Consider the following 24,477-nt stretch of genomic DNA (forward strand, 5'->3'; position numbering starts at 1 on the left):
CCAAGCCAGTAGTCCAGTCTGGACCAACTGTTGTTCGCCGCGTTAATGTGTGTCGCTGCTGCCACCCCTTGGATACCAACCCTCCACAGATCTACCATCTGCAGGTCCTCCATGGCATCCTGCAGCATTGTCCTGGCATTCCCATGTTGTTCCAATGTGTGTGTTGCCCTGTCTAGAGAGTCCTGCAGTGTCACATTAAAATCGCCCCCCCATATTACGTGATCAGTCTGTAGGTCAGTGATGGTGTGCCATATACTACTGAAAAACCCCGGGTCATCTACGTTAGGGCCATACGTGTTCACCAACAGTATCCTCCGTCGTCTAACCGTGCCTGCCACAACAACGCTTCTCCCCTCTGTATCTCTGTGTACGTTTGTAATCTCAAAGTTGGTCCCCTTCCGTATTAAAATGCTTACCCCCCTAGAGTAAGATGAGTAGTTCGAGTTGGTTACAGATTCCGCCCATTTAGTGCCTAATGTGGATGTGCCGTCTCGTGCTAAGTGCGTTTCCTGTAAGAAAACGATGTTAACATTTAATCGGTCAAAATAAGCAAACATCTGCCTGATCTTTTTCGGGTTGCCTAGACCCCGTACATTCCATGTGAGGAATTTCAGTGCACTATTGCGTGACATGAGCATGTGTGTGGATGGCATACATACACGTCAGACGTCGATTCTGAATCTGATGGTGTAGGTCCGTAGTGCCACATAACATGGAAATCGAAAGCAACAATGGCATATGTTGAATTAAAACATTATCTGCATGGTATGTCATGACTAAGGAGTTCGCCATGCTTCTCAGACACAGAGGTTGTAGCGGAATAGATCCCGGATTCCCTGCCCTCCCCCTCCCACTTTAGCACCCAAACTTTGCCAAAGCCATCCCTGAACAACTTTTAACTTTAGTAGAAAACATTTCTCGGGGCGCACCCTCAGGGGGGTGTCACCAGGTTCACACATCTCCATCCACATAGTGGACGTGGACAGACGCTTGCGTGAGCATCAATTTAGTACACATGTAAGTCCTTCTCTAACCCCCCAATCCACCTAATAAAAACAACGGTGTTATATGGTACAAACATAGTCCTTCAGGCCCATCACAATACTTTGTCGTAAATTATCAGATATTCGGAACCGTGCGACATACACAGCTTTTTACGCCAGGCAAGCAGACCGACGACCGGCGCAGACAAAGTGCCTGCCAGAGGTATCCGGTCTATCTCCCCTGTCAAGTGGCCTGTGCCGCGCCCTCCCACCGTTGTCCGCTCCCCAGATACTCACTGCAGAGCTGTTCCTCCAGCGGCATACTATTATCAAAGTCCGTACTCACAGTATGTTCGTATGATCACCGCCATTTCACTGTCCATTGTATTCGCAGCCGCCGTGTCTCGTAGCAGTTCCCACAGTCGGCTGTAGTCGCTGCTGGCTGGTGTCTTTCTCGTGAGTTCCGTAGCTCAGTCCAGCATTGCCTAAATCAGAAGCAATCATTCCACGTCGCTTGTCGGTTCATTCCGATCTTGAGGTTTCCTTCGCTTCCCTTGCTGCTTGATATACTCCTGCGCCGCCTGCACTGTTTGTAGTATAACCGGTTTCCCGCCATTGGTGATTTTGAGTTTCGCCGGGTATAGCATGGCGTACTCCAAACCCAGTTCTCTCAACTTCTTTTTCACCGGAGCGAATTCTTTCCGAGCCAGTTGTACCGCCATGGTGTGATCAGGATAGAACTCCAGAGTGTTCACCTGATGAGTGATCTTACCCATTTCTCTTGCCAGCCGTAGGATCGTGTCTCTATCCCTGTAATTTAGCATGCGGGCTATGATCATGCGCGGGGCAGCGCCAGGTTTCGGCACAGGTGCCAGTGAACGATGCGCACGCTCCACCAGGAACACTGAGGACAGTTTTTCAGAGCCAAAGATCTCTCTCATGAGTGTCTCGATGTAGGTCTCCATTTTCCCCATGTTTGTGGATTCCGGCAGACCCGAAATCCGGACGTTATTGCGCCTGGACCTGGCTTCCTGGTCCTTCACCCTGGCTCGTAGGCTCTCCACTGTTTTTTCTAGGCCACCGCAGGTCTTCGATGTGGTTTTGTGGTCGTCTTCCACCCTTGAAATCCGCTGTTCTGCCTCCACAATGCGCGCGTCATGTTTTTCGATTTTCGCCGCCATATTGTCCACCCTCTGCATCACATTATCCAGCTTACCATTCATCTCCTGCAGGCTCTGCTGGATCGCTCGCAGTACTGATTCCATGCCCGTTCCCTCTGTCAGCTCTTGGCCGCCTTCCGCTTCAGGGTCTGTCGCGGTATTTTTGACCTGTTTCCGAGTTTCAAACTGGAGCTTGGTTTGTTGCCTGTCCGGTTTCCCCATGTTGTTGTGTAACTTTGGCGAGTTGTGCCCGGTCGTCTTTGGGCTGCCAGCCGTTGTCGCACTTGTGGTAGAGTTGGCGCGATGTGCTGATGTCGCGGCCCCACACCTCGCTGTGCGCGTGGTCATCGGCCGAATTATTCGTGTGCGGGTACTGCTGAGCCCGTGATGCTATTTCGCCTTATAGTGTTAATGGTCGCTGCTGTCCGGGGACCTCATGAGGCACATGAGGAATGAGGCGCCTCACCTTCTCACCCCCCGCAGAAGAGAGGCTCTCCCTGGCTCCGGTCGAGTGTTACGCTGATAGGGCCAGATCGCGTAGGTCAGTGGTACAGCCCCGGGCGTCGCTCACGGCATGTACCCCTCACACCCTGTGTGAGCTGCAGTTCTCTTCGCTAACCATGCGTTCACCGTCACAGGTACGCTGTCCAGTGGACCGCTGTGTAGCCCATCCAGCAATAAGGACAGAGTGCCCGCCGCTCAGATACACCTCCAGAGCCCCTCACATCCGCCAGGTAGCGAAGAGAGGCGCCACAGTGTCCGCTCCGCTCGTCCGCCGCTGCCGGTCATATGCGTTCCAAAGGCGCCGCCATCTTGTCTTTGCTGGAACGCATGGCGAAGCACAGCGCCTCTGCACTCAGCCGCGGTCTCCGATCTTCCCACAGCCTCGCATGGCGTTCAACGCCTCCAATCTATGCGGCGCCAGGCAGGTAATCGGTCACAATTCACTTGTACGTCCCGTAGGTGCAGGTCCTTCGACCCTCACGAGCGGCCATTTTGGAGCGTCTCCGTCGGCATTTCACCTTTTGGATCAGAATCTCTCCACACAGCCCTTGTGGAGACACCTCCATGCCATGGTGATGTGGGTCCCGAGTTCCGACGCCGAGTTCTCGGTTTGTCTCGGCAGTAGCAGGGGATTGAAGGGGTCAAAGGCCGCTAGATTCGCGCCCGTCCGGCGGAGCTGACACACTAGCCAGCCATTCCGCAGTGCGCCCTCTAGCGCCCCCCTGATCCAAACCATAATTCAACAAAATAGACCAGAGTTTGAACCTATTAACTAAATTAAAAGCAGATGATAGGTCCATAAACGCTAAATACATAGGGTAAGAACGGCCAGTGTTGTATTTGTTGATAACCAGGTTAAGGTTCAGACACTATTCTATTGTGCCGACCCTGCTTCTAAAGCCCAGTTGGCAAGGGTCTAAAATGCCACTTTCCTCTGTCCAATCTAACATCCTATTGTAGATAAACCGACCCAAAATCTTTAAGGTGTTGTCAAGCAAGGAGATCAGCCTGTAGTTAATTATCTCTGATCTATCCCCCTTTTTATAGATTGGAGCAATAATACTCGTAGCCCATGTGTCAGGCATGGGTGCTTGGGGTAAACTGTTAAAAACATTCATAAGGACCGGGGCCCAAAATTCTGGTTTCCACTTTATTATGTCTATGGGCAGCCCGTGTGGACCAGGAGCCTCATTACCAAGGCTCTGTGCAATCGCCTCTTCTACCTCCACCAGCGTTATCTGTAGGCAGCGTAAATGACCCTGTACACAGTGATCTGTGCCATATAGTGGTGTGGCGTAGATTTTAGAGAAGTGATTATCCCATGAGCTGCTGGAGATGGTACAGCTGACGGGTGTTAAATGTTGGCCCATGTTGCGCAAGTCTCTGACTGCGGACCAGAATAAATTGCCATTCTTCCCCCCAGCTGATTTCGATAAGGCTTCCCAGCGTTCAGTCAGGAGAGTACCCTTCCGCTCATTCATGGCAGTTTTATACACTTTCCTAGCTACCCTTATGTCTGCCCTGCATCTAGGTTTGGCGGTTAAAGCCTTACGCAGACTCCTGTTGGCCTCCGAACAGTTACGGTCGAACCATCTTGGTTCTTTCCAATCCTGGCGAAGTGGCACCGATAGGAGGGATCTAATCACCGAACAAAGTTTGATGTAATCTTTAATTACACTTAAGTGAGAGACTCTGGTTGATAGACATGCGGTAATTAACTTTGAATGCCCTTCTAACAGAATCTCGGTTATTTTACCACTATCCACCCCCCTCCACTTTAATCTAAGTTTATCTGCGATGTGGTTATATCCCTTGCCCCTTGAGAGATAGCATACACGGGGCAGGATACTAATCTGAGTACCACTGTTAGGGGGTTGTTGTCCCCAAAATCTGTTACGGAAACCTCTGCGGCCAAAATGCGATCTGCGAGGCTGGGGGAAACGAAAATAAAATCAATGGTTGAGGCGCTATCCCTTCCTCTGAACGTTGGTGCCCTCTGATTTTTACTGGGTGAACCTAAATCCATTACATTGGTAAGGATGTGTTCACTAAGGAAAGTGCATCATTCCAAACCCCTCGGCACAGTTGGGTCTGCATGCTGTGTACCCATCCCCCGGAAATCAGTTTGAACCTTAGCATTAAAATCCCCCCCAAAAGAATCCCCATGCACTCGTCTGGACCTTCGACTTTCTCCAATTTTGAAATAATATTAAAAAGCTCAATGAAATTCCTATTTGGGACAGAATAGAAATCATTGTTATAAAAATGTATTAAGTAAAAAGAGACACATCGTTTATATTCTAGTATTTGTATATTGGGACTATTTGTGGGTATTACCTTAATGCTCCCTCCAGGTGCTATACTAATCCCAATGAATAAGCCCCCAACTGCGCGGCCAAAATCGGGCTTAGGTGCTATTGAACTGAAACAGTGGAAGCTTTCTATATGCAGATCGTGTGTGGCCCATGGTTCCTGAAACATTATTACATCTTGAAAAGATATTATACGTAGCCAATCTGTGTCGGCTAATCTTGGCTCAAGGCCAGCAACATTCCAGCTCAGGATTCTAAGGTCAGAATTATTTTTGCTTCTATTAGTATTATGAGGGGTCTTGGTTATTCCCCCACCACCAGTTAACACATATCCAATACCACCCTCTGCCTGTGCCTGAAAGTCAGCTGAAATTGCTAACTGTGTGTTCCTCAGTTCCAGGACTTCCTGTTCTTTTGTCATGGTAGTTGGTTGAATAGCTAGCGTGTCCCTCAGTTTATTGACATTGGCCGACCTGTCTGACAGTACGTCCTGTGCATCTAGGTTTGAAAAAGCCTTATCAAACCGGTTATAGGTTGGCACATTAAACTCATATGTCCCCTGGTTGTGAGCAATAACTGGGGGATCGCATCTATACACAGGTAATGGAGGAGGGTTACGATAGAAAAAACCCAGTGGTAGGATATTAATCCCTTCCCTGCCCATATGCCTTGTCCCTGCTCTTTCTAAAATAGTTTGTACTAATTCTGGAGACCCAAAATTCAGTACTATGCAATCACCCCTGGTCATTTTTTCGATTTCCCTATCCAGGGGACCCTTCTAACCATTTTAAAATCCTGAAACAGATGGCTACCCAACCCCGTCTTTGTGTCCAATAAGTGGAGTGCCTTATTTCTCAATGAGGGCCAGTGCTCCACAGAATTGGGTGCTATTGGTGAAACATTTGGGAGCACAACAATATAGGGTGTACATTCTGGGGGTAGATTGAGGTGTCCCTTACTACGAACGGTTTGAACACTGGTTAGACCACCCTCATTCAAACCCCTGTGATTTTCCCCAGTTATTACTCCTCCTAGAGTGGAATTACTTTGTGTTGAATAAGTGCTGGTAGTATGTAATGCGAGAGCCTGTGTGCCTATTCTAACAGTACTATCATCGGCTGTTGAAGGCTGATTTGAAACAGAAGCCAAACTTATACTAGACCCCCCCTGGGCTGTTAGGCTCCCATTTGGTAGCTGGCTGGATTGAGAAAGAGGTTTTTGCTCAATATTGTTTAACCCCTACCGCGCTACCGCGTTTTCCCACTGTGCGTTGAAAAAAAAAATGGCTTGTTTGGGACAAAGCCAGCTCGTCATCCGCGCAGCGCAGGTAACGTTGATGACGAGCTGGCTTTGTCATCAGCGCCAAAGGGGTTAATTGGTTGTCAATATCTGCAAGTTTATTTAACAATGGGTTTAGTAACACCATTAATTTGCCCTCTAATTTGGCTAATAAGTCATCTTCCAAGTCGATTTGGGGCTGCTTGCAGGGGCATTGGCATCTAGTAGCAAGTGGGCTGATGGAACTAATAACAGTTACTTCATCAGAGGGACCTGTTTTGCCTCGAGCAGAGCCTTTTGTTTTAGCCGCGTTGCTAGTTTGTTGGATTGTGAGAGGTAAACCCCTTGCCTTCCTTTTCCGTTTTGTTGCCAAGACCGTGCCCCCCCCAGCCTGTGATTGTCGTATTGATCGGGTTACAATTTGAGGTGGGGATGGTGACGCGGAGTAGTTTTTATATCTATAGTTGGTGGATCTTCTACAGTGACTATTAAAGGCTCAGGAGGCCCGAGAGCCGGTTGGTGAATGCTGTCCGAATTAGATTTGGCTACATTTGATAGGTTCAGAAGGGGCCCGCCTGTGGGGTCTTCCATTGAGACTCGACGTGTCTCCAATGATAACCTTCTTTGTGTAAGTTCTATTTCTTGGGTTAAGAGTGACTCTGCCCTAATAAGAAAGGCATCAAGAGTGCCCACAACCCCTTGGCCTCCAATCCCTTTGCGGATGCCCTTGCTCATGTTCATATTCATAAAATGTGGGAAAATATCATGCAGTCTGCAATAGGTGAACAAAATCAAAGTCACTGACCAAATTTGCAAAATGCAGGAGTCTAATGTTCAGATGAAAGGGGGGTGGCCCTGCCCTGCCTTCTCTTGGCTTCGACGTGCGCAGAAAAGCCTCTAATGAGTCGATGCCAGGAGTGAATCTCGGGCTCCTAAAGCAGCTGTTCTATTAATGGAGCGCTAGGCGCCGGGGGGCAGGGGGGGTGTTTGGGAGGGGGGGGGGGGTCTGTCTCATTGTTTGAGCAGATTCCAGTGGGTTGTGGTGTGCATCCCTGGCGCGGGGATAGCTTGCGCTGCCGTTCCGCCGGCCCTTCTGTGACGCCGCCTCAGTGGTGCAGTTACTTGTGCTGAAGTCTCTATACCCCCTGGCGTTCACCTTCCCACAGTATGGCTGATCTCCGGCCCCGGGTAGATTACAGCAGTGAGGAAGAGTGTTTTTTGCAGGAGCGCGGGACCCCTCTACCACTGCTGGTAGGTGGGGAGGCAATCCCAATACCAAGGATTAGGGATGGGAAGTCCACGCACTCACTGTCACCGTCGTTAGTGCCGAGCTCAGTATGCGCGCCAGTTATGAGGCCTATGCACCTTGTGGGCACAGTATCGCTTGCATGAACAAGTCTAGCAGGTCGCCGAGTCTAGCACAGCGCCTTTCCTCCAGCGATGATATAGCAGTGGTCAGCGACGTGCTGCTATTGTGAAACTTTTGGTATCGCTGCACAGGTGTGTGGACACTTCATTACTGTAGGTATTCGGCTGTAGTGAGCATCTGGACAGGATTTTTGGGTGGATAAATGCACCGAGCAGCAGGAGCCTCACTCAAGTGCGGCCATCTTGGTAGTGTGCCACCTAGCGCCCCCCTGCAGTAAAATAAGTTCTTTAATTAAATACCTTTTGAGGTGTTTTAAAATGTTATTCAAACTGTCACTGACATTTTACGTTTCTTTTGACAGGCCAATCCTGAAACAATAAGTTATGACACTTCTGTCGCCAGCTACAACAGTGCATCAAGCAAAAGCGGGTCAGCATCTGATAAGGGAAAGAAATCAGAGGTGTGTAAAGCAGCTGACATAGCTATCAACCTCCAATGTCATCAACTTCTGTTTCTCTCAGATGTAGAATTTTCTATAAAACAGTATTATGTTGTATACACAAATACAGAAAGGATGGATTAGATATCAACTGGAAGTAGCTGAATTTTGCTTATTTTAAAGTTTGTTTTCCTTTTCATGATGTAGGGTTGGGGTAGGGTAGAGGTACCTGTTAAAGTATGATGGTTTGTCTTGTTTCAGCAGGTGTATGATTGATAGGTTTCTACTTATCATATTTTTATAAGAATGTAACACGTTGATACGCTCTCTTGTATCATAGTGACATTTGCGACTGTAATTGAGAAGCTATGCACCTAACTTATTTGGCACAATATGGTTAAAATAAATTATCATGCTAAAAAGAAAAGAGTCCCTATATAATTTTTTAGGTTTTGCCTAGCCAATGCGTACGAAGTACGCATGCGCTAGGAAAAACTTAATGATATCTGTGTGTGGGGACTGGACCGTCCCCACTCTCTCATTGGCTAGCTCCATAAATGGAGGCTAGCCATTGGGAGAAGGCTCTGTCCGTCAATCTCGGACCAGATTCGGGGGCGTTCCCGAGAATTTTTGGCTTTTGGCTACGTCAGCCGAAAGCCTGTTCTCGGGAACGCCCCCGAATCTGGTCCGGCATTGAGCCGGCACCCGCCTTCCTGCTCGGGGCCAACGGCACCTCGAGTAGCACCATTGGTTGAGGCACGGGTCATTTGAAGTGGAATGTACGGGGTTCGCGCCAGCCATATGCCCCACTCAATTTGGTACATTTAATTATTCTACACAAACAACGTTTCCCCCTCAAAAAAGGCACACAACGGTTCAATTACTTCCTCGTTTACTTTTTTACGACATATGCCTGTCGCACCGATACACAATGGAAAGTCACGGATGTGACATAAAAGTAAAGAGAAAAGGAAAAGTGCTTTGTTGTTGTTTTTCGACAAGAACCAGCACATCCCACCCCCGCGCTGCTGCGCTGCGCACAGCTTCGCCCTCGGTGTGCCACGAGTCTGACGCTGCGGGGGGGGGGGCGCCGACCCCTGCTTCTCGGCGGGCTCTCGGGTGCCCCCGGCCCATGCTGATGTGTGTACAGTACGGTTCATCTGCGCCCCCTGGCACCACACACGTGCCGTGCTGGAGTTATGGACTCCTGAACTGATGTGCTGTGTGTGTGCCACGGATGCAGCTGTTGCTCTCCTGGCGCCCCAGATGGTACCACTGGCCGAAGCGTTGCCCAAAATTCTACCACAGCGGACAGTGGTACAGACACAGGGCGGAGGCACCCCCTGCAGGGCCACATAGCACAGGTAACTCAGTCGATTTGGCAGCAGCGCCCCGTGCACCCCACCACAGAGTCACCCCAGTCACGTGGGTGCTCACGCCGGCGCCTCCTGTTCGGCCACAGATGAGGTACCTCAGTCATGTGGGCACACACGACCGGCGCTAAACTATCGCCACAACCACTTGGGTACCAACGCCCGGTGCCACAGTCACTAGGGTACCCACGCTCGATGCCCCCTGCACGGCATAAGAAAAGATAGGTACATCAGTCACTTAGGTACGTACCCTCGCCTGGCTACCTATGCACAACCACAGCACAGACACCCCAGCCACTGGGGAACCCATCCCATGTCTGCCACCACAACACAGGCACTTACTGCAGTTACGTCCCCGAGCACGGTCAGTCACAATCAGCTGCACAGACACCCAGGCTCAGCGGCTCCCCAGAATAGGCACTGTAAAACACCCGGGATCCCCCAAACAGCGTCTGACGCACCGTCGCAGCTGGGCACACGGGCACTCGATCCGCGCCGACCACCACAGCACAGGTACTGTCTGCCAATGCCACAGGTGCTCGCGCAGGGTGCCTACCGAGAACAGCCACCTTCACCCGCATGGGGCCTGGTGCACAGAGATCCTGGCACCACCACAGCACAGGCACGAGACACGCGGGCACCCACGCCGGGCGCCCCTGCACCACCACAGAACAGGTACCCCCAACTAACTACACAGATGCACGCGCAGTGGCCTGCGAGAACAGCCACCTTCACCAGTACAGCGTCCCTGGCACCACCACAGCACAGGCCCAAGGGGTGAACCAGCTGTGAGACCCGCGGCCGCTGCGTGAACACCTCCGTGGAAAGGAAGAAGCGAAGGACCAGGCCGAGCCAAGACTAACCCAGGGAAGAAAGGCGGCTTGGGGCCGCGGCTTAGGCGAACAGGGAGGGGACCGTGGACAGACGGAGCCCAAGGGAACTTCCAGCCGATGGCACCGACAAGCGGCAGCCTCCCCTAACGGCCTAACGCACGCGGGGCACAGGCACGATGAAATGCAGTGTCAAGAACCAGAGATTGGGGGCCGATTATACGTTGCCCTTGCCACAACCCCGCTATAATATTTTTGCAGGGGCACTGGGGCGAGAGGCACATTGCATTGGCCTTCGGTCACAATTTTAAGTTGAGCCAGGTATCTTTCCCTGGCAGACACCATCAGAGGCTAGTCCTTAACTTGTATACTTTTATCACGTATTCCAGAACAGAGGCAGTCCTTTAGTGTAGACTTTCATCACGTATTCCATTACAGGGCATTGCAGGCAGATCATCTAAGGCCAGTCCTTCACGTGTCTAATTTCATTACTTATTCCAGAATAAGGCATTGTGTGCAAAACATCAGAGGCCAGTCCTTTTGTGTAGACTTTCATCACCTATTCCAGGACCCTTGCTCACATCCCATCTAAGGCCAGTCCTTTAGTGTAGACTTCCATCACCTATTCCAGAGCATTGCGCACACACCATCCTAGGCCAGTCCTTTACGTGTATACCTTCATCACTATTCCAGAACAGGGCCAGTCCTTTAACAGAATACTTTTATCACCTATTCCAGAACCATTGCTCACATCCCATCTAAGGCCAGTCCTTCAAGTGTAGACTTGTATCACTATTCCAGAACAGGGCATTGCGCACACGCCATTCGAGGCCAGTCCTTTAGGTATATACTGTATCACGCATTCCAGAGCAGAGCATTGTACACAAACTTTTGGTGAATACAATGCCAGCAACCACGCACAAGAAAGAATAATGCACAGAAGAAACCCGCGCAGAGGGGCCAACCGCATCTTCAGGAAGTTATCTGCTATGGATGCAAAACTTTCCGTTGTCGCAGCCCACGCTGATGACAACAGATGCACAACCATCCATAGGTCCAAACGCTGTGGCTCGCACGAGGAAATTACAATTCGTAGGAATAGAGAAAAGGCGCAGAGAGGGACCAGGGAGGCCCGCCATGGTGGGGCTTCCTACCGTGGTGCAGAGGCCTGAGATGCAAGTGGAACACAGTTATTTAACGTGTAGATTTGAAACATGGAGCCATTAATGTTTCGATATGCTCCTCCGAGCAGAGTCAGTCCAAGGTACAGCACCCGGTGCATCCAGACTTCCGCTCAGAGCTCTAAATATCCGGAAGAGCTGTCCACTTACTCCTGTGCACTGCACTTTTGTGATGCCAGATGGCCCCAAACATCTACTATCCTTGTTGCATGTGCACTGCTTCTGGTGAGCTATCAAACGTGGTTGCGCTTTCAGGGTTCCAAAGAGGTAGCGCAGACAGTGGTGACTTCAAGTGATGTTACTTCCAATGATGTCATACCTTCAAAATTATTTGTTACTATTCAGCCCCCCTTTGGAGTAGATTGGCTCCTTTGAACATCACTTCACGGCCGGTGCATTAGACATCATCTAAACCCTATGGACAGAGCACCCCCCCCGACCCCTATAGGAAGCACAGAGTTTAGGAGGGACCCAAGAACACTGTAGCCCAGGCACTGTCGCGATCCGGGGACTTGCAGACCCGTGACGACTTCCTCGCGAGATGCAGGCGGCATTGGGAAGTGCAGAGTTGTGCTGAAGGCGCGTCACTTAACTTCATGCTTGCCAGCTGTGCATTTTACACACCTCCGGCTTTTTAACCTAGCATCGAGTATTCTGCACGGGACGCCACCTCTTTTTAATTTTTTTGTTGCCAGCTTGTGACCCTGTTTACGTGCCTTTGTTGCCTGCTTGTGACCCTGTTTTCGTGCCTCTGTTGCCTGCTTGTGACCCTGTTTTCGTGCCTCTGTTGCCTGCTTGTGACTCTGTTGCCTGCTTGTGACCCTGTTTTCGTGCCTCTGTTGCCTGCTTGTGACCCTGTTTTCGTGCCTGTTGCCTGCTTGTGACCCTGTTTTCGTGCCTGTTGCCTGCTTGTGACCCTTTTTTCGTGCCTGTTGCCTGCTTGTGACCCTGTTTTAGTGCCTCTGTTGCCTGCTTGTGACCCTGTTTTCGTGCCTCTGTTGCCTGCTTGTGACCCTGTTTACTTGCCTCTGTTGCCTGCTTGTGACTCTGTTGCCTGCTTGTGACCCTGTTTTCGTGCCTCTGTTGCCTGCTTGTGACCCTGTTTTCGTGCCTCTGTTGCCTGCTTGTGACTCTGTTTACGTGCCTCTGTTGCCTGCTTGTGACTCTGTTGCCTGCTTGTGACCCTGTTTTCGTGCCTCTGTTGCCTGCTTGTGACTCGGTTGCCTGCTTGTGACCCTGTTTTCGTGCCTCTGTTGCCTGCTTGTGACCCTGTTTTCGTGCCTCTGTTGCCTGCTTGTGACCCTGTTTTCGTGCCTCTGTTGCCTGCTTGTGACCCTGTTTTCGTGCCTCTTTTGCCTGCTTGTGACCCTGTTTTCGTGCCTCTATTGCCTGCTTGTGACTGTTGCCTGCTTGTGACCCTGTTTTCGTGCCTCTGTTGCCTGCTTGTGACCCTGTTTTCGTGCCTCTGTTGCCTGCTTGTGACTCTGTTGCCTGCTTGTGACCCTGTTTTCGTGCCTCTGTTGCCTGCTTGTGACCCTGTTTTCGTGCCTCTGTTGCCTGCTTGTGACTCTGTTGCCTGCTTGTGACCCTGTTTTCGTGCCTCTGTTGCCTGCTTGTGACCCTGTTTTCGTGCCTCTGTTGCCTGCTTGTGACCCTGTTTTCGTGCCTCTGTTGCCTGCTTGTTGTGTATTTCTTCCCTCTGTCTGCCTGGTGTTTTGTGCCGTTCTACCCTCTGTTACAATCATCCCCCCTCGTTTTTTTGTGTCCTGCCCCGTGATTTGTGCCGTTCTGCCCTCCGTTACAATCACCCCCCCCTCGTTTTTGTGTCCTTCTTCCCTCGGTCTGCCTAGTTTTTTGTGCCAATCTGCCCTCAGTTATAATTGTTTCCCCTCGTTTTTGTGTCCTTCTGCCCTCTGTCTGCCTGGTGTTTTGTGCCGTTCCTCCACCTGAACTGAGCCCTTTAAAATAAGGCCATGCTCCAAAAAGTACCGCATCCCCCTGCCCTGAACAATAAAAAACTGCCCCCTACCTCCGTGAAGTACTCTGACTCTGCTCCCTACCCTCCCTTGGCGCATAAAACTGTCCCCTGCCACGCACCCTACAAAGCCTCGACTTAGTAAACTGTCCCTTCTCTGTGTGCTTCGAGGCCGTAAAATGTAAGCCTAGGTACAAATGGATGGTTGGATTTGTGGGGTAAAGTTTTATTTAATGTGATTTTATGTAGCGCGAACTTTACCCGAAGGTGTCAGAGCGCTTTACATAAGAACGAGTTGCCAAACCTAAGGACTTTGATTTACATGTGTTAAGTAAAAGATACAAACAAGAAAACAATTGAAATGTACTAGATGTAGTCACACAAAGAAGAGACTGTTGATTCTCGTTATATTTCTATATACATATGGAAGGGATATGAATAGATGTACTGCAAGAGTCACATAGGAATGTTAGAGTAGAAAGGTTTACTGCATATACTAGTGAATACAGTCATCTCTATATACAGAAAAAATGAGTTATATTTAGAGGGGTCGGAGTGGGACATAGTGGGTGGATGGATGCATGATGGATGGATGTATGCATGATGTATGGGTGGATGCATGTATGGGTTGTTGGTTGGATGGGTTGGTGGATTGCATAAATTGTTTAGGGATTGGCTGTATATATGCATCTATCCATCCACCCATCCATGCATCTATCCATACACCCATCCATACACCCATCCATGCATGCACCCATGCATGCATCCACCAACTCATCCATGCAAGCATTACAACAAGAGCCCGCAGCTCTCCTTCGTCTCTCCTCGCCCCCCCTTCCCTGAGCCCGCAGCTCTCCTTTGTCTCTCCTCGCCCCTTCCCTGTGCCCTGCCCTGCTATTGTAAATGACAATGCCATTTATTTATGTTAAAAAAACATAAATAAAAAAAATTTCAAGAGCAATGCCAATAGCTCTAACTTTAACAAAGGCAAAACCATTGCATTGTAAATGCTTGTCTTTTACAGCGAGGAAGGTCAGTTAGTAGATAATTAGTTCCAGACTTCTTGCAAGGAAAATCAAAGTATGTTCTTTCTGAAAATACTTTCTAAGCTTCAATTGACAGGATCAAAGGGCCTGATTTAGAGTTCTGAGTAAAGTTTGTACTCCATCAGGGTGATGGTGTAAAATACGTCTTTCCATATTTGACAGAGTACCCGTACTCAACAGTTAGAGATGTACCCTGTGGACATCTCTAATCATGGGCAGGAACCTCCTTTAAGTTGATTCCTGTCAATGTGTTCAAAGTTTGAAGGAGAGTATTGTCAAATTGACAGACGTTCATCAAACTTTTAGCATGTTTTTAGTTTTTCAAAAACAAACTCCCAAAGCAGGTGTGTGCTTATGAAAAATCAAGAAATAATGACTAAAGCTCTCCCCCCTGGTGTGAGGGCCATTTAAACAGGTTCACAGAACATTACCACCAGGTTTGCCCTGCGGTGACAGACAGTTTAAACTGGTTGATTCGCTGAAACTCCTACGGCCCGTATTCCATGGGGTCGTTAGAGCTCTATCTCGGCGAGGGAGCTGGAGCAGGCTCTGTCTTCAAGATGCTTACAGTCTGCACATCTGTAAATCAGGTGGGCAACAGAGGGTTTGGTAGCGAGGGTAATCTGTCTCAGTTACCCTCCCATACGAACTCTTTATCAGGCCCAAAATGTAGAAATGGTATGGGACAGGGAACACATCTGGCCAAGGTCAATATCTTGGCCACATTTAGGCTCTCTATAGTTGGGCACTCTGTTATTTGGGTAATTAAAATGGGAGGCCAATAAATAACGGAAAAATAATCAGGTAGAGCACAGGTAAGTATAAGGCAAGGGTAAGGTAGAGTGTAAGGGAAGCATTTACTTGAAAAGAAAAAAAATAAAGGAAACAGAGCAGTTCCAGAATGGGGAAAACAGAAGGTGTCTTCCTATAAAAGGAAAAAAAACAGAAAGGCTACAGGTAAGTAATAAGGGTAATGGTGAAATAGGAAAAGGATTAGAGTAAGGGAAGGAGAGGAAAAGTGTGGGTTCCGCTCTTTAAGAAACAAATCGTAAGAGGTTAAATATTTGTTTTGTGGAATGAAAGGTGAAGAAATATTTTCCTAATGAAGAGCAATGGGAACCTGGATATGTTAGTCGTGTTGAAGATAACTAACGTCAGCCTCATGCCAGAGTTCAATAGAATTTCAAATTAAGGTGAGGGGTAATAGTGTTTTGGAAACATGGTACGGGTTGGTAGAGATTTGGGGGTAGCAGAAGCACAGAAGTAGATTACTTAAGTTTTTGAGGAAATAAGTCCACAGGCATGTAGAATCATTCTTTCTAAACCAGTTACAGATTTAGGACTGGAGCAGAGGTATGAATGAAGGAGAGGAGAAAAAGATTTGTTTGTCATCAATATAGAAGTGGTTTGAAAAGCCTAGAGAGGACACTGTCACCGAGAGATGTTGTGCAGATGTGGGCCCATGACAAACCTTAGGGGTGCCAACTGAGAGGATTTCAAATGAGGAAAGGGAGCAGAGCCTAGTGCTAAAAGAGTTCTGTGGCATTGCATGAGGTGTGGAGGAGTGGAGATGGACTCACTGGAGATACAAGGATCTCCTCCACTGCACACTCATTATAGCGGTCCTAAGGCTGGGAAGATTAATTGTAGACTGGCTGCTAGGTAGTTGTATGAAAGGTTTGATTAATAAGGCAGGCCTTAAATTGAGAGGAGATATATTAAAGGGACAGGCTTTGGTAGAAGACCTCATAAGAGCACACAGAACAAATGCAGGAAATTGTATTAGTGATTTTCTAAGAGACATTGCCAAGCAATTACTGTACTGTGTAGCTCCACCGCTACTAGTCTGGCCCCAACACTGGAATGCACAATGAATTTTGCCTTTCTCACGTCTCTTTTTTTGTTGTAAATTGACTAGGCTTGATCTGTTTGGCAACACAGTTATGGGATTCTCCTCTCACTTGGTTATCGCAAATAAAATTGAGATGGTGGTTTCTATTATCAATCTATTAGCGAGTTGTCTGAACGTCCTTATCAATGTTGGGAAATTAGATAACCAGCAATCCAAACTCACATGATGATACAAACATCAAAGCTATGTCTTCAGAATAAAAATCTTGCATCTATGCTATTAGCAAGAAACTCGAGGTAATCAATCAATTATTTTTTCTTTGAAATACTTGTTGAGGGCCTTTGACAACTAGGAGATGGGTATGGATCCATGGAGGTAATACCCATAGACGTGTATTACCATTGAGAGTGGAAATATAATTCTGCTTTTGTTTATAAGGGGCCTACTACAACTTTCTGTGCATCTTCAATTCCACAAAATTATTCAAGGGAGTAACATACCAGCTCCTTTTACAAATATACGCCATCACCCCTGACATTCAAGGTCAAGCCACCCTTCAACATTATAATGGCAAAGTCCAGCAACTTTGGAATCTCTCATATGTAAAATATGTATATATAATTTATGACAACGATGTTGTCATATTACTCTCCTTTAAGTTACTATTCCCTCCCATTCACAAAGGGGAGAATAAACTGAAAGTCTGCTTAACCGACCATGCTGAAAGGATATACGATGTGAAGGAATGGTTCTAACAGATTCAAAATGTTCCTTATTAGGAAGCCTAAAGTTCTTTGCATTCTTTAAAAGAATGATCATCTTTAACAGTAACAACAATGTTAAAATAGTTTACATAGTTATCCAGTAATTTCATAAATTCACATGCTTGAATCATTCCCCGTCGTCGAAGTGGGACGTTGACGGTACCATAGCAAAGCAGTATGCAATAGTATCATAGGCTATAATGGCAACAGAAGGTTAGTTTAATAGCCTATGTCCTTTATAAAAAAAGAAACAAACTTAAACTATGACCAATCAGGCAACAGCACCCTCTAGAACATTCTCAACAGAGGCTCAACTCCGTTCTACCGCATGTCATGGAAGGGAATCTCCCTGAGCTCTGCTCAGTTTTCTTCAGGTATTTGGAACATTTCACAATGTCTGATTCTTCAAAAAAGGACCCTTCAGATCCTGCACATCGGGTGGGAAGAAGAGAATATATGTGGACGAGCCACATAAAGAATGCCTCTATTGCCTTCATCCTCAACATACAGTGAAGGACTGCAAGGTATGTCACACTTTTTCATCAAAAACACTACGAAGCAGAAAAGTCAGGCTTTTATTTTGGCTCCAGAGGTCAAAAACTATCTCTTCAAGTGTAGAAAGTGACACTTCTGCTAAGCCTCATTAAAGGCAAAGGTCCCACGACCAGGGAACCTCTGAAGACAACAGAAAAGCACAATAGACTTCCCATCATGGGTCTTTTAAAATAATTCAGAAAAAGGTGAAAACACAAAGATTCTCCTCAAAAAGTGCTTCCTCAGAGCTTACTACTCCTGCCACCAAGTCTTCAAAGCCCCTGCATACCTCTTCAGAACCGTCGATGACGAGACCTAAAAAGGTACTGTTCATGAAGACTTCTCTGTTGGCGACTCCGTCGTCAAAGAGCGCTATACCGATGATCACCAATGTTTCCTCCTCGACACCACCAACAATGCTGACGAAGTCCCCTTCAGCCATCAATGCACCCATTTCTTTGACTAATTTCTCCTCAACGACAAAGATTACAAAAGTGACTTCACCGTGGACAATCCTGCCACAGACGCTAACATCACTGTTGACGATGATCTTGCTGTCGACACCACCGTCCACTGAATTATCGTCTTTGAAGCCTTCGTCGATGATATTGTTGACAACTCCATCAACGACGATACAAGTATCAAAAACTCTTCTGAGGCCTCATGGCACTTCCCCAAGCAAAGTGTCTCCTTATCCTCCCCACCATTTACTTGATGATTTGGATAATTCGGAAGATGAGGGTGTCATATGGAGATGCCCATAGCCCATCTGAATTACAAGTCAAGTATCAGGAGGACGAAGATGAGGAAGAGCACTCTTACCATGGACATTATTATATACCACATGCCAAACATCATTATTCTTATTTCCATGCTTAAGAGAATCCGCCTACTCCATCTGAAGTACAAGTATCCTTTTCATTGGTGCAAGATCTGCAGGTGATGCTGCAGGATTATAGCAAAAGGTTCCTGGACCCTGCACAGGAGCTACATGCGCAACCTCCCCCCCCCCACCACCACATGTCCCATCCACTCCAAAGCCTATGCCACCCCCTGTAACACCAAAGATGAGACCTGCCTCTAATATCGCTCGGCCGCCCAGGAATGAGCCTCCATCATCTTCTGACGATAACAGGCAGGAGGGTGAGATTCATTACACCTATCCACTTCATGATGAGGGGGATGACTATGTAATATCCTCCCTGTCACAAACAGCACCACACCCCTTGCATTCCCTTCCTGAAGACGTCAGGGATTTCCACAATTTGGTGGAAAGGGCTGCAGCGTGATTTGAATTGCCTATGTCAGTGAAGAAATCCGATTGCTTCCTGTATGGCTTTAAGGTTAAGGAACAAGTATACAAGTCTCTTTGAGCCATCCTAATAATAGATCACATCTCGGAAGAGCGCGTAAAGCTAATGAAACTCTGGCATCTGTGGCAGCTTTGGTACAATGTATTGGTCAGAAGTACAAAGCCCCTGATGATTCTCCTGCCTGCAAAGCAGATTTGGTGGTTTCACAAGCGGCACAGTGTCGTTCCAAGAATCCTACCACTCGAATCTCTGCCCCCTTCAACAAGGAGAGCAGATGATTAGACACATAGGAAAACATTTCTTCACAATGTCTGCCCTTTCTGTTTGTGCGGCTAATTCTTTAGGCGTTTTAGGTTGCTATGATAGACAAATGTGGTCAGATATCTGTGCATGAATAGACCTTGTGCTTGAAGATCGGAAGTTAGAGGCTCAGAAGATACTGCAAGAGGGAAAGCGCACATCTTTCAAAATGATAGATTGTGCAATGGATATTTCTTTCACTGGTTTCTGCCAGCTGGCCGGGGTAGCTGTTTTGCAGAGACAGGGATGCTTAAAATTAACGTCATTCAGATCAGAGCTCCAATCAAAAATCCTTGATATCCCATATGATGGTGACACGTTTATTGGAAAACATATTGATGATGCTTCGCTTGCCATGAAAACCGACACAGATACTGCAAAATCCCTGTGCACATTGTAGCTTCATAAATTTCCCTTTGGGGGAGATTGCGGCAGAGGTTTTTCTTCATACAGTGGAACCTATCAGAGCTATCAACAATATCGACCCTATGAGACGCAATATAGACCACCCTATCAACAACAGCAGTACTGCCCTCTACCTTCTACCACCTACTGAAGACAAGAATCACGGCTCAAGCAGCCCACCCAGGCCATAGACGTGACAAGTAAACAGTAACCTCAGTTGGATGCCAGCTAATAACCCCTCACCTTTACCTGTGAGTGTGAACATCTCATACCATCTTCTTTGGAGAGAAATTAAAAGCGACAAATAGGTATTAGATACGGTGACCTATGGTCATACCTTCAAGTTCATAGAAACACATCCAAATCGCCCTTTAAGAAATTCGCACCCCCCCCCCCAGTCTTCACTTATTATGAGAAGAGACCCCCGTCATGCTTGCCAAGGGTGCAATCACCGAGTACCCTTCAATCAGAGGAACACACATTTCTACTCTAGTTTTTCCTTATCAAGAAGAAATTAGGACAGTGGATACCCATTCTGGGTCTAAAAGCACTCACCAAATTCCTAAAGAAGCAATAGTTTTTTGTGGTCATTCTGTCAGACATCCTGCATCTCTTAAACCATGCAGATTACGTGACCACCCTCGATTTGCAAGATGCATATTTTCACATCCCAATTCACCTCAAACATCGCAATACCTTGCTTTATAGTAGCGGCCATCCACTACCAGTTCAAGGTCTTACCATTTGGCCTCAAATCCGTCCCTAGAATCTTTACAAAATACCTGGCACCAGTTGCAGCCGTCCTCAGTCACCAGGTGTTCCCCTACCTAGACGACTGGCTACTAAAAGCAAACACTGATGCAGGCTTCCAAGGTCACTCAAAACTGCATTGCCCTCTTTCACAAATTGGGCCTCACATTAAATCTTCAAAAGTCATGTCCTATTCTACTTCAATATATAGCGTTTCTAGGCTCTATTCTTGATACCAGACAAGCCAGTACAAGGCTTTTCTAGAGAGGCAGCAGAAGCTAGTGTAATTAGCTCTCAAACTTTCCAGAAAAGGCTGCTTCAGTACATCTGTACAAATCATTACTAGGGATGATGTCATCTGTAATCAATATCATGCCCCCGGCATGCTTGAGGATAAGACCTTTACAGGAGGAGCTACAACCCCAATGGATACAAACAGAGAGGTTGTTTGGCGACCTAAAAAAAACAACACCAAAAAAGGTCCAAGCTCTCAACAGTTAGACTCATATATCACACTTTTCCGAGGGCCTCACATTTCTACCATTGATACCGGACTTCATCATAACAACGGATGCCTCTCTAGAAGTTTGAGATGGACATCTTCAGGATGTACAAATCCAGGGCAAGTGGTCTGTATCCCAAAGCTCTATGCATATAAACCGCCTAGAGCTCAAAACCATTTTCCTCGTATACAGGGATCATCAGTGATGGTATGTACAGACAACACTTCCAGTATGCACTATGTAAACAAGCAAGGAGGAACAAGGTCCTTTGCTCTCTCCCTAGAAACTCAAAACCTTTGGCACTGGCTCACGGTTCACAACATCACCCTCAAGGCAGAGCGTGTTGCAGAAATGAGCAATACTTTAGTAGATACGCTCAGCAGATCCTTAGAAAGTTGCCACGAATGCAGAGTTGAACAAACTTTTTCACCTTTGGTGCAAACCGCATCTTGACCTCTTTGCCACCAGCCACAACAGCAACTGCCGCTTTTACGCCAGTTGGCACCCACTCCTGGGATCATGGGGAAATACCTTTTGGTAAGATGGTCCGGGATATATGCGTACACTTTTACCACCATCCCCATGATTGGAACGGTTCTCAGCAAGATGAAAGTGTAGGGATGTTGCTTGCTCCTAATAGCTCCCTAGTGGCCCTGGCAGTATTGGTTTACCGAGCTCCCCCTGCTGTCAAAGTCCAAGCCAGTTCAACTGCTGGCTAAACCAAAGCGACAATGGACCAAGGCCAAGTCCTGCACCCATATCCACGTAGAATCAACCAATAGATCCTACAGACTAAAGTGGAAAAGATTCTTTTTATGGTGTCAACAATGCAACTTACCCCCACTAGAAGCGCCACGGAACAAATCTTATTGTATCTTCTCTTTCTCACCCGTTCAGGTATGGTGCATGCATCTTTTAGAGTACATCAGGCAGCAATATCCAGATATAGGCTTTCCTCTCAGGTTCCTTCATTGTGCTCCACAAGGATAATAAAAAAAATTATGAAAGGACTCTTGCAAGTATTCCTTCTGGTATGACCTCTGCCACCTGAGTGGCATCTTAACATTGTTCTTTCCAACTCCTCAAACCACCATTTGAAATGATTGTATTGCGACTTATATAGCGCACGTATCACCTGAAGGCATCAAAGCGCTTGCCTTGGGAACCCGTCCTGGCTTTTTCCCTGTGAGATAACCCCTACTGGGTATCCCCAGGGTGAAAGCCAGGCATCCCGCAGCGGGTGGGCCGCCGTAGTGGAGATTAAGCAACTATTGCCCAGAGTTGCAGCATGGGACCCCATGATTAGAATAGGCACCGAGGCGAGAATTATCAGGTCCGTGGACAGTTTGGGCGAGGGACCCTGCCGCGTCGGGAATTGAACCCTGGTCCCGGGCCAGACCTCTGCATCAGGGTCTGGCGCTCTAATCAGTGAGCCACACTCCTGATTAACAAGTCAGACATCTAATTCCTTATCTGGAAGATAGCCACTCTTCTTGCACTGACATCCGCAATAAGGGTGAGTGAGATTTAGGTGTTCACAATCCAAAAGCCTTTTCTTCGATTCACAGATGACACTTTTATGCTTCGGACTAACCCAAGGTTTATCCCTAAGTTGCCCACATAGATTCATCTTAATGAACCAGTTATTCTACATACCATTGTTCCTAATCTGACTATTCCAGCAGAGCATTCTCTTCACACATTGGACATAAAGAGATGTCTTAAGTTTTACTTGCATAAAACCAAACAGTTCCGCAAGTCAGAGTAGCTTTTCATTGCCTATGGTCAGGCTGAACAGGGCAGGGCGGTTACTAAAGCAACAATTGCAAGATAGATCTCAACAACCATTACATTTTGCCATTCCGTAGCGGGCCCACCACTTTCATCTAATGTGAAGGCGCACTATACAAGAGCAGTCTCCCCTTCAACCTCCTTGTTCGCTGGAGTTCTTTTAGAGATTTGTCGTGCTGCAATGTGGAAGACCATTCACAGTTTCACACAGAACTATAGTCTTGATTCTGCACACTGCAGTTATGCAGCGGTCAGAGAGGCACTGCTTCAACATCTATTTTAATGAGGTGAGCCTCTGTGATTTTCATTGCTTTCTGATTGCATAATATATTTACATTGTCATACATTACTAAATTGAAGTATTGTTTTTATTATTATGAATGTAATTCTTGTTATGCTCAGTTATACTACTGCCCACCATCTGCAAAAGGATGAAATAACATTACCTAAAGTTTACACAATGCTTGTTATTTCTGATTGATATCTGAAATAAGCGACTGAGCAACATAAGTGCCAGATGGGAACCAGAATAAACTTTTTTAAGGGAAGCATCCACCTTTTTGTCCATGGGATCCCTGACAACCGCATCCTCACCCAACGAAGTATGACCCACCAGACTCGCCCCAAAAGAATCAATAGGAATGGAGTCAGGCAATTATTTGGACATATCCTGAAGAGGGTAGAGCTTAGCCATGAATCAAGGAAGCATGATGCAGTCAGGGTCTTTCCACTCCCTCATAAGAACCACATGGATGTAGGGATGGACCGGGACATTCACCGCAGCAGTGCTCTGAAATTGGCAAAGCAAAGAACCCCCAGAAGGACTGGGGGCATCATCGCAATGAAGCCCCATGTTGGACTTGACATGATCATGATTCATCAAGTCCGGCAACTTTTCTTTGTCAATGTACTTGCCCTTATGCTCCTCACCCCTAATCCAATGCTACCCAGAGTCAGAAGAATGAGAAAGTGGAACACGCACAGAGCTTTTGGAATGGGGACTGGCCCCCATCTCCTGCAAGGTTTCTTTAATCAAATGCTTAATCCTGCATCATCACCCTCCGTGCGCCGTTTGAAGTGTGCCGGAGAGGGAGAGGAAGAAGACTCAGACGAGGAAGAGGAGGAACGTTCCACATGCCTGTTCTCCTTGGAATGTTTACCCATGTCCACAGGCCCAGGAAGAGCAGGAGCAATGAACTCCAAACCAGTGAGCAACCGGAAGACCATGCGATCCAACCCCCTTCCGGCAAGGACCAGTCACAGAGTCACCGCAGCTCCACAAGGGAGCCTTTGTAAGGTGTACCAACAGGGTAACAGGCACACTTCCTCCAGGAAGTAAAGGAGAATCTCCTAGAAGAAACCCATGAAAGAATTCTGTCACAATCAGTAATAAAACGGGCAGTCCACTCAGCCCAGGATCCCACAGCAACAGCCCGATAACAACAAGGTTGTCACCAAGAAAACCAAACCGCAATGCAGTACTTACTGACAGGCTGGCATTTCACTCTCCAAAGCTGCAAGCCGAACGTCTTTGTCATGCCTGACTTACTGCCACATCATCGCAGAAGTTAGGCATTGCTGTCCCGGAAGCGCCCCACCACTCTAGGGCTGCCGGGTCATACTGCAGCGAAACTCGGAACCGCCACGCCCCTGACGTGCTGGGCGACCCGAGAGGCGTGGCTCAGACCCCTCACAGGAAATTCCAGTGAAGGAAGACAACCCCCGTCATGAGGGGCCAGCATGACTCCCCCCAAGCCTGGCAGGGAGGGAGTCATGGAAACCAGTGACGTCCCCACCGCGCAGCTGCAGAAACGG

At 47.6% G+C, this 24,477-nt stretch overlaps 1 protein-coding gene across 3 annotated transcripts in view; it reads left to right on the forward strand.

Moving 5' to 3' along the window:
- The window catches only part of RSPH10B (radial spoke head 10 homolog B), a 517,038-nt gene that overhangs the window by 276,579 nt on the left and 215,982 nt on the right, over positions 1-24,477 (forward strand). For 2 of the 3 annotated variants that reach the window (XM_078665151.1, XM_078665153.1), the window contains exon 19: positions 7,968-8,066. The exons of the other annotated variant lie outside the window; for it this stretch is intronic. In XM_078665151.1, the coding sequence (XP_078521277.1) occupies positions 7,968-8,066 (99 nt within the window). The remainder of the gene's footprint in view (positions 1-7,967; positions 8,067-24,477) is intronic. 3 annotated transcript variants of the gene reach the window in all.

The sequence above is a fragment of the Lissotriton helveticus genome, chromosome 10 (assembly GCF_964261635.1).
Source record: "Lissotriton helveticus chromosome 10, aLisHel1.1, whole genome shotgun sequence".
NCBI lineage: Eukaryota > Metazoa > Chordata > Amphibia > Caudata > Salamandridae > Lissotriton > Lissotriton helveticus.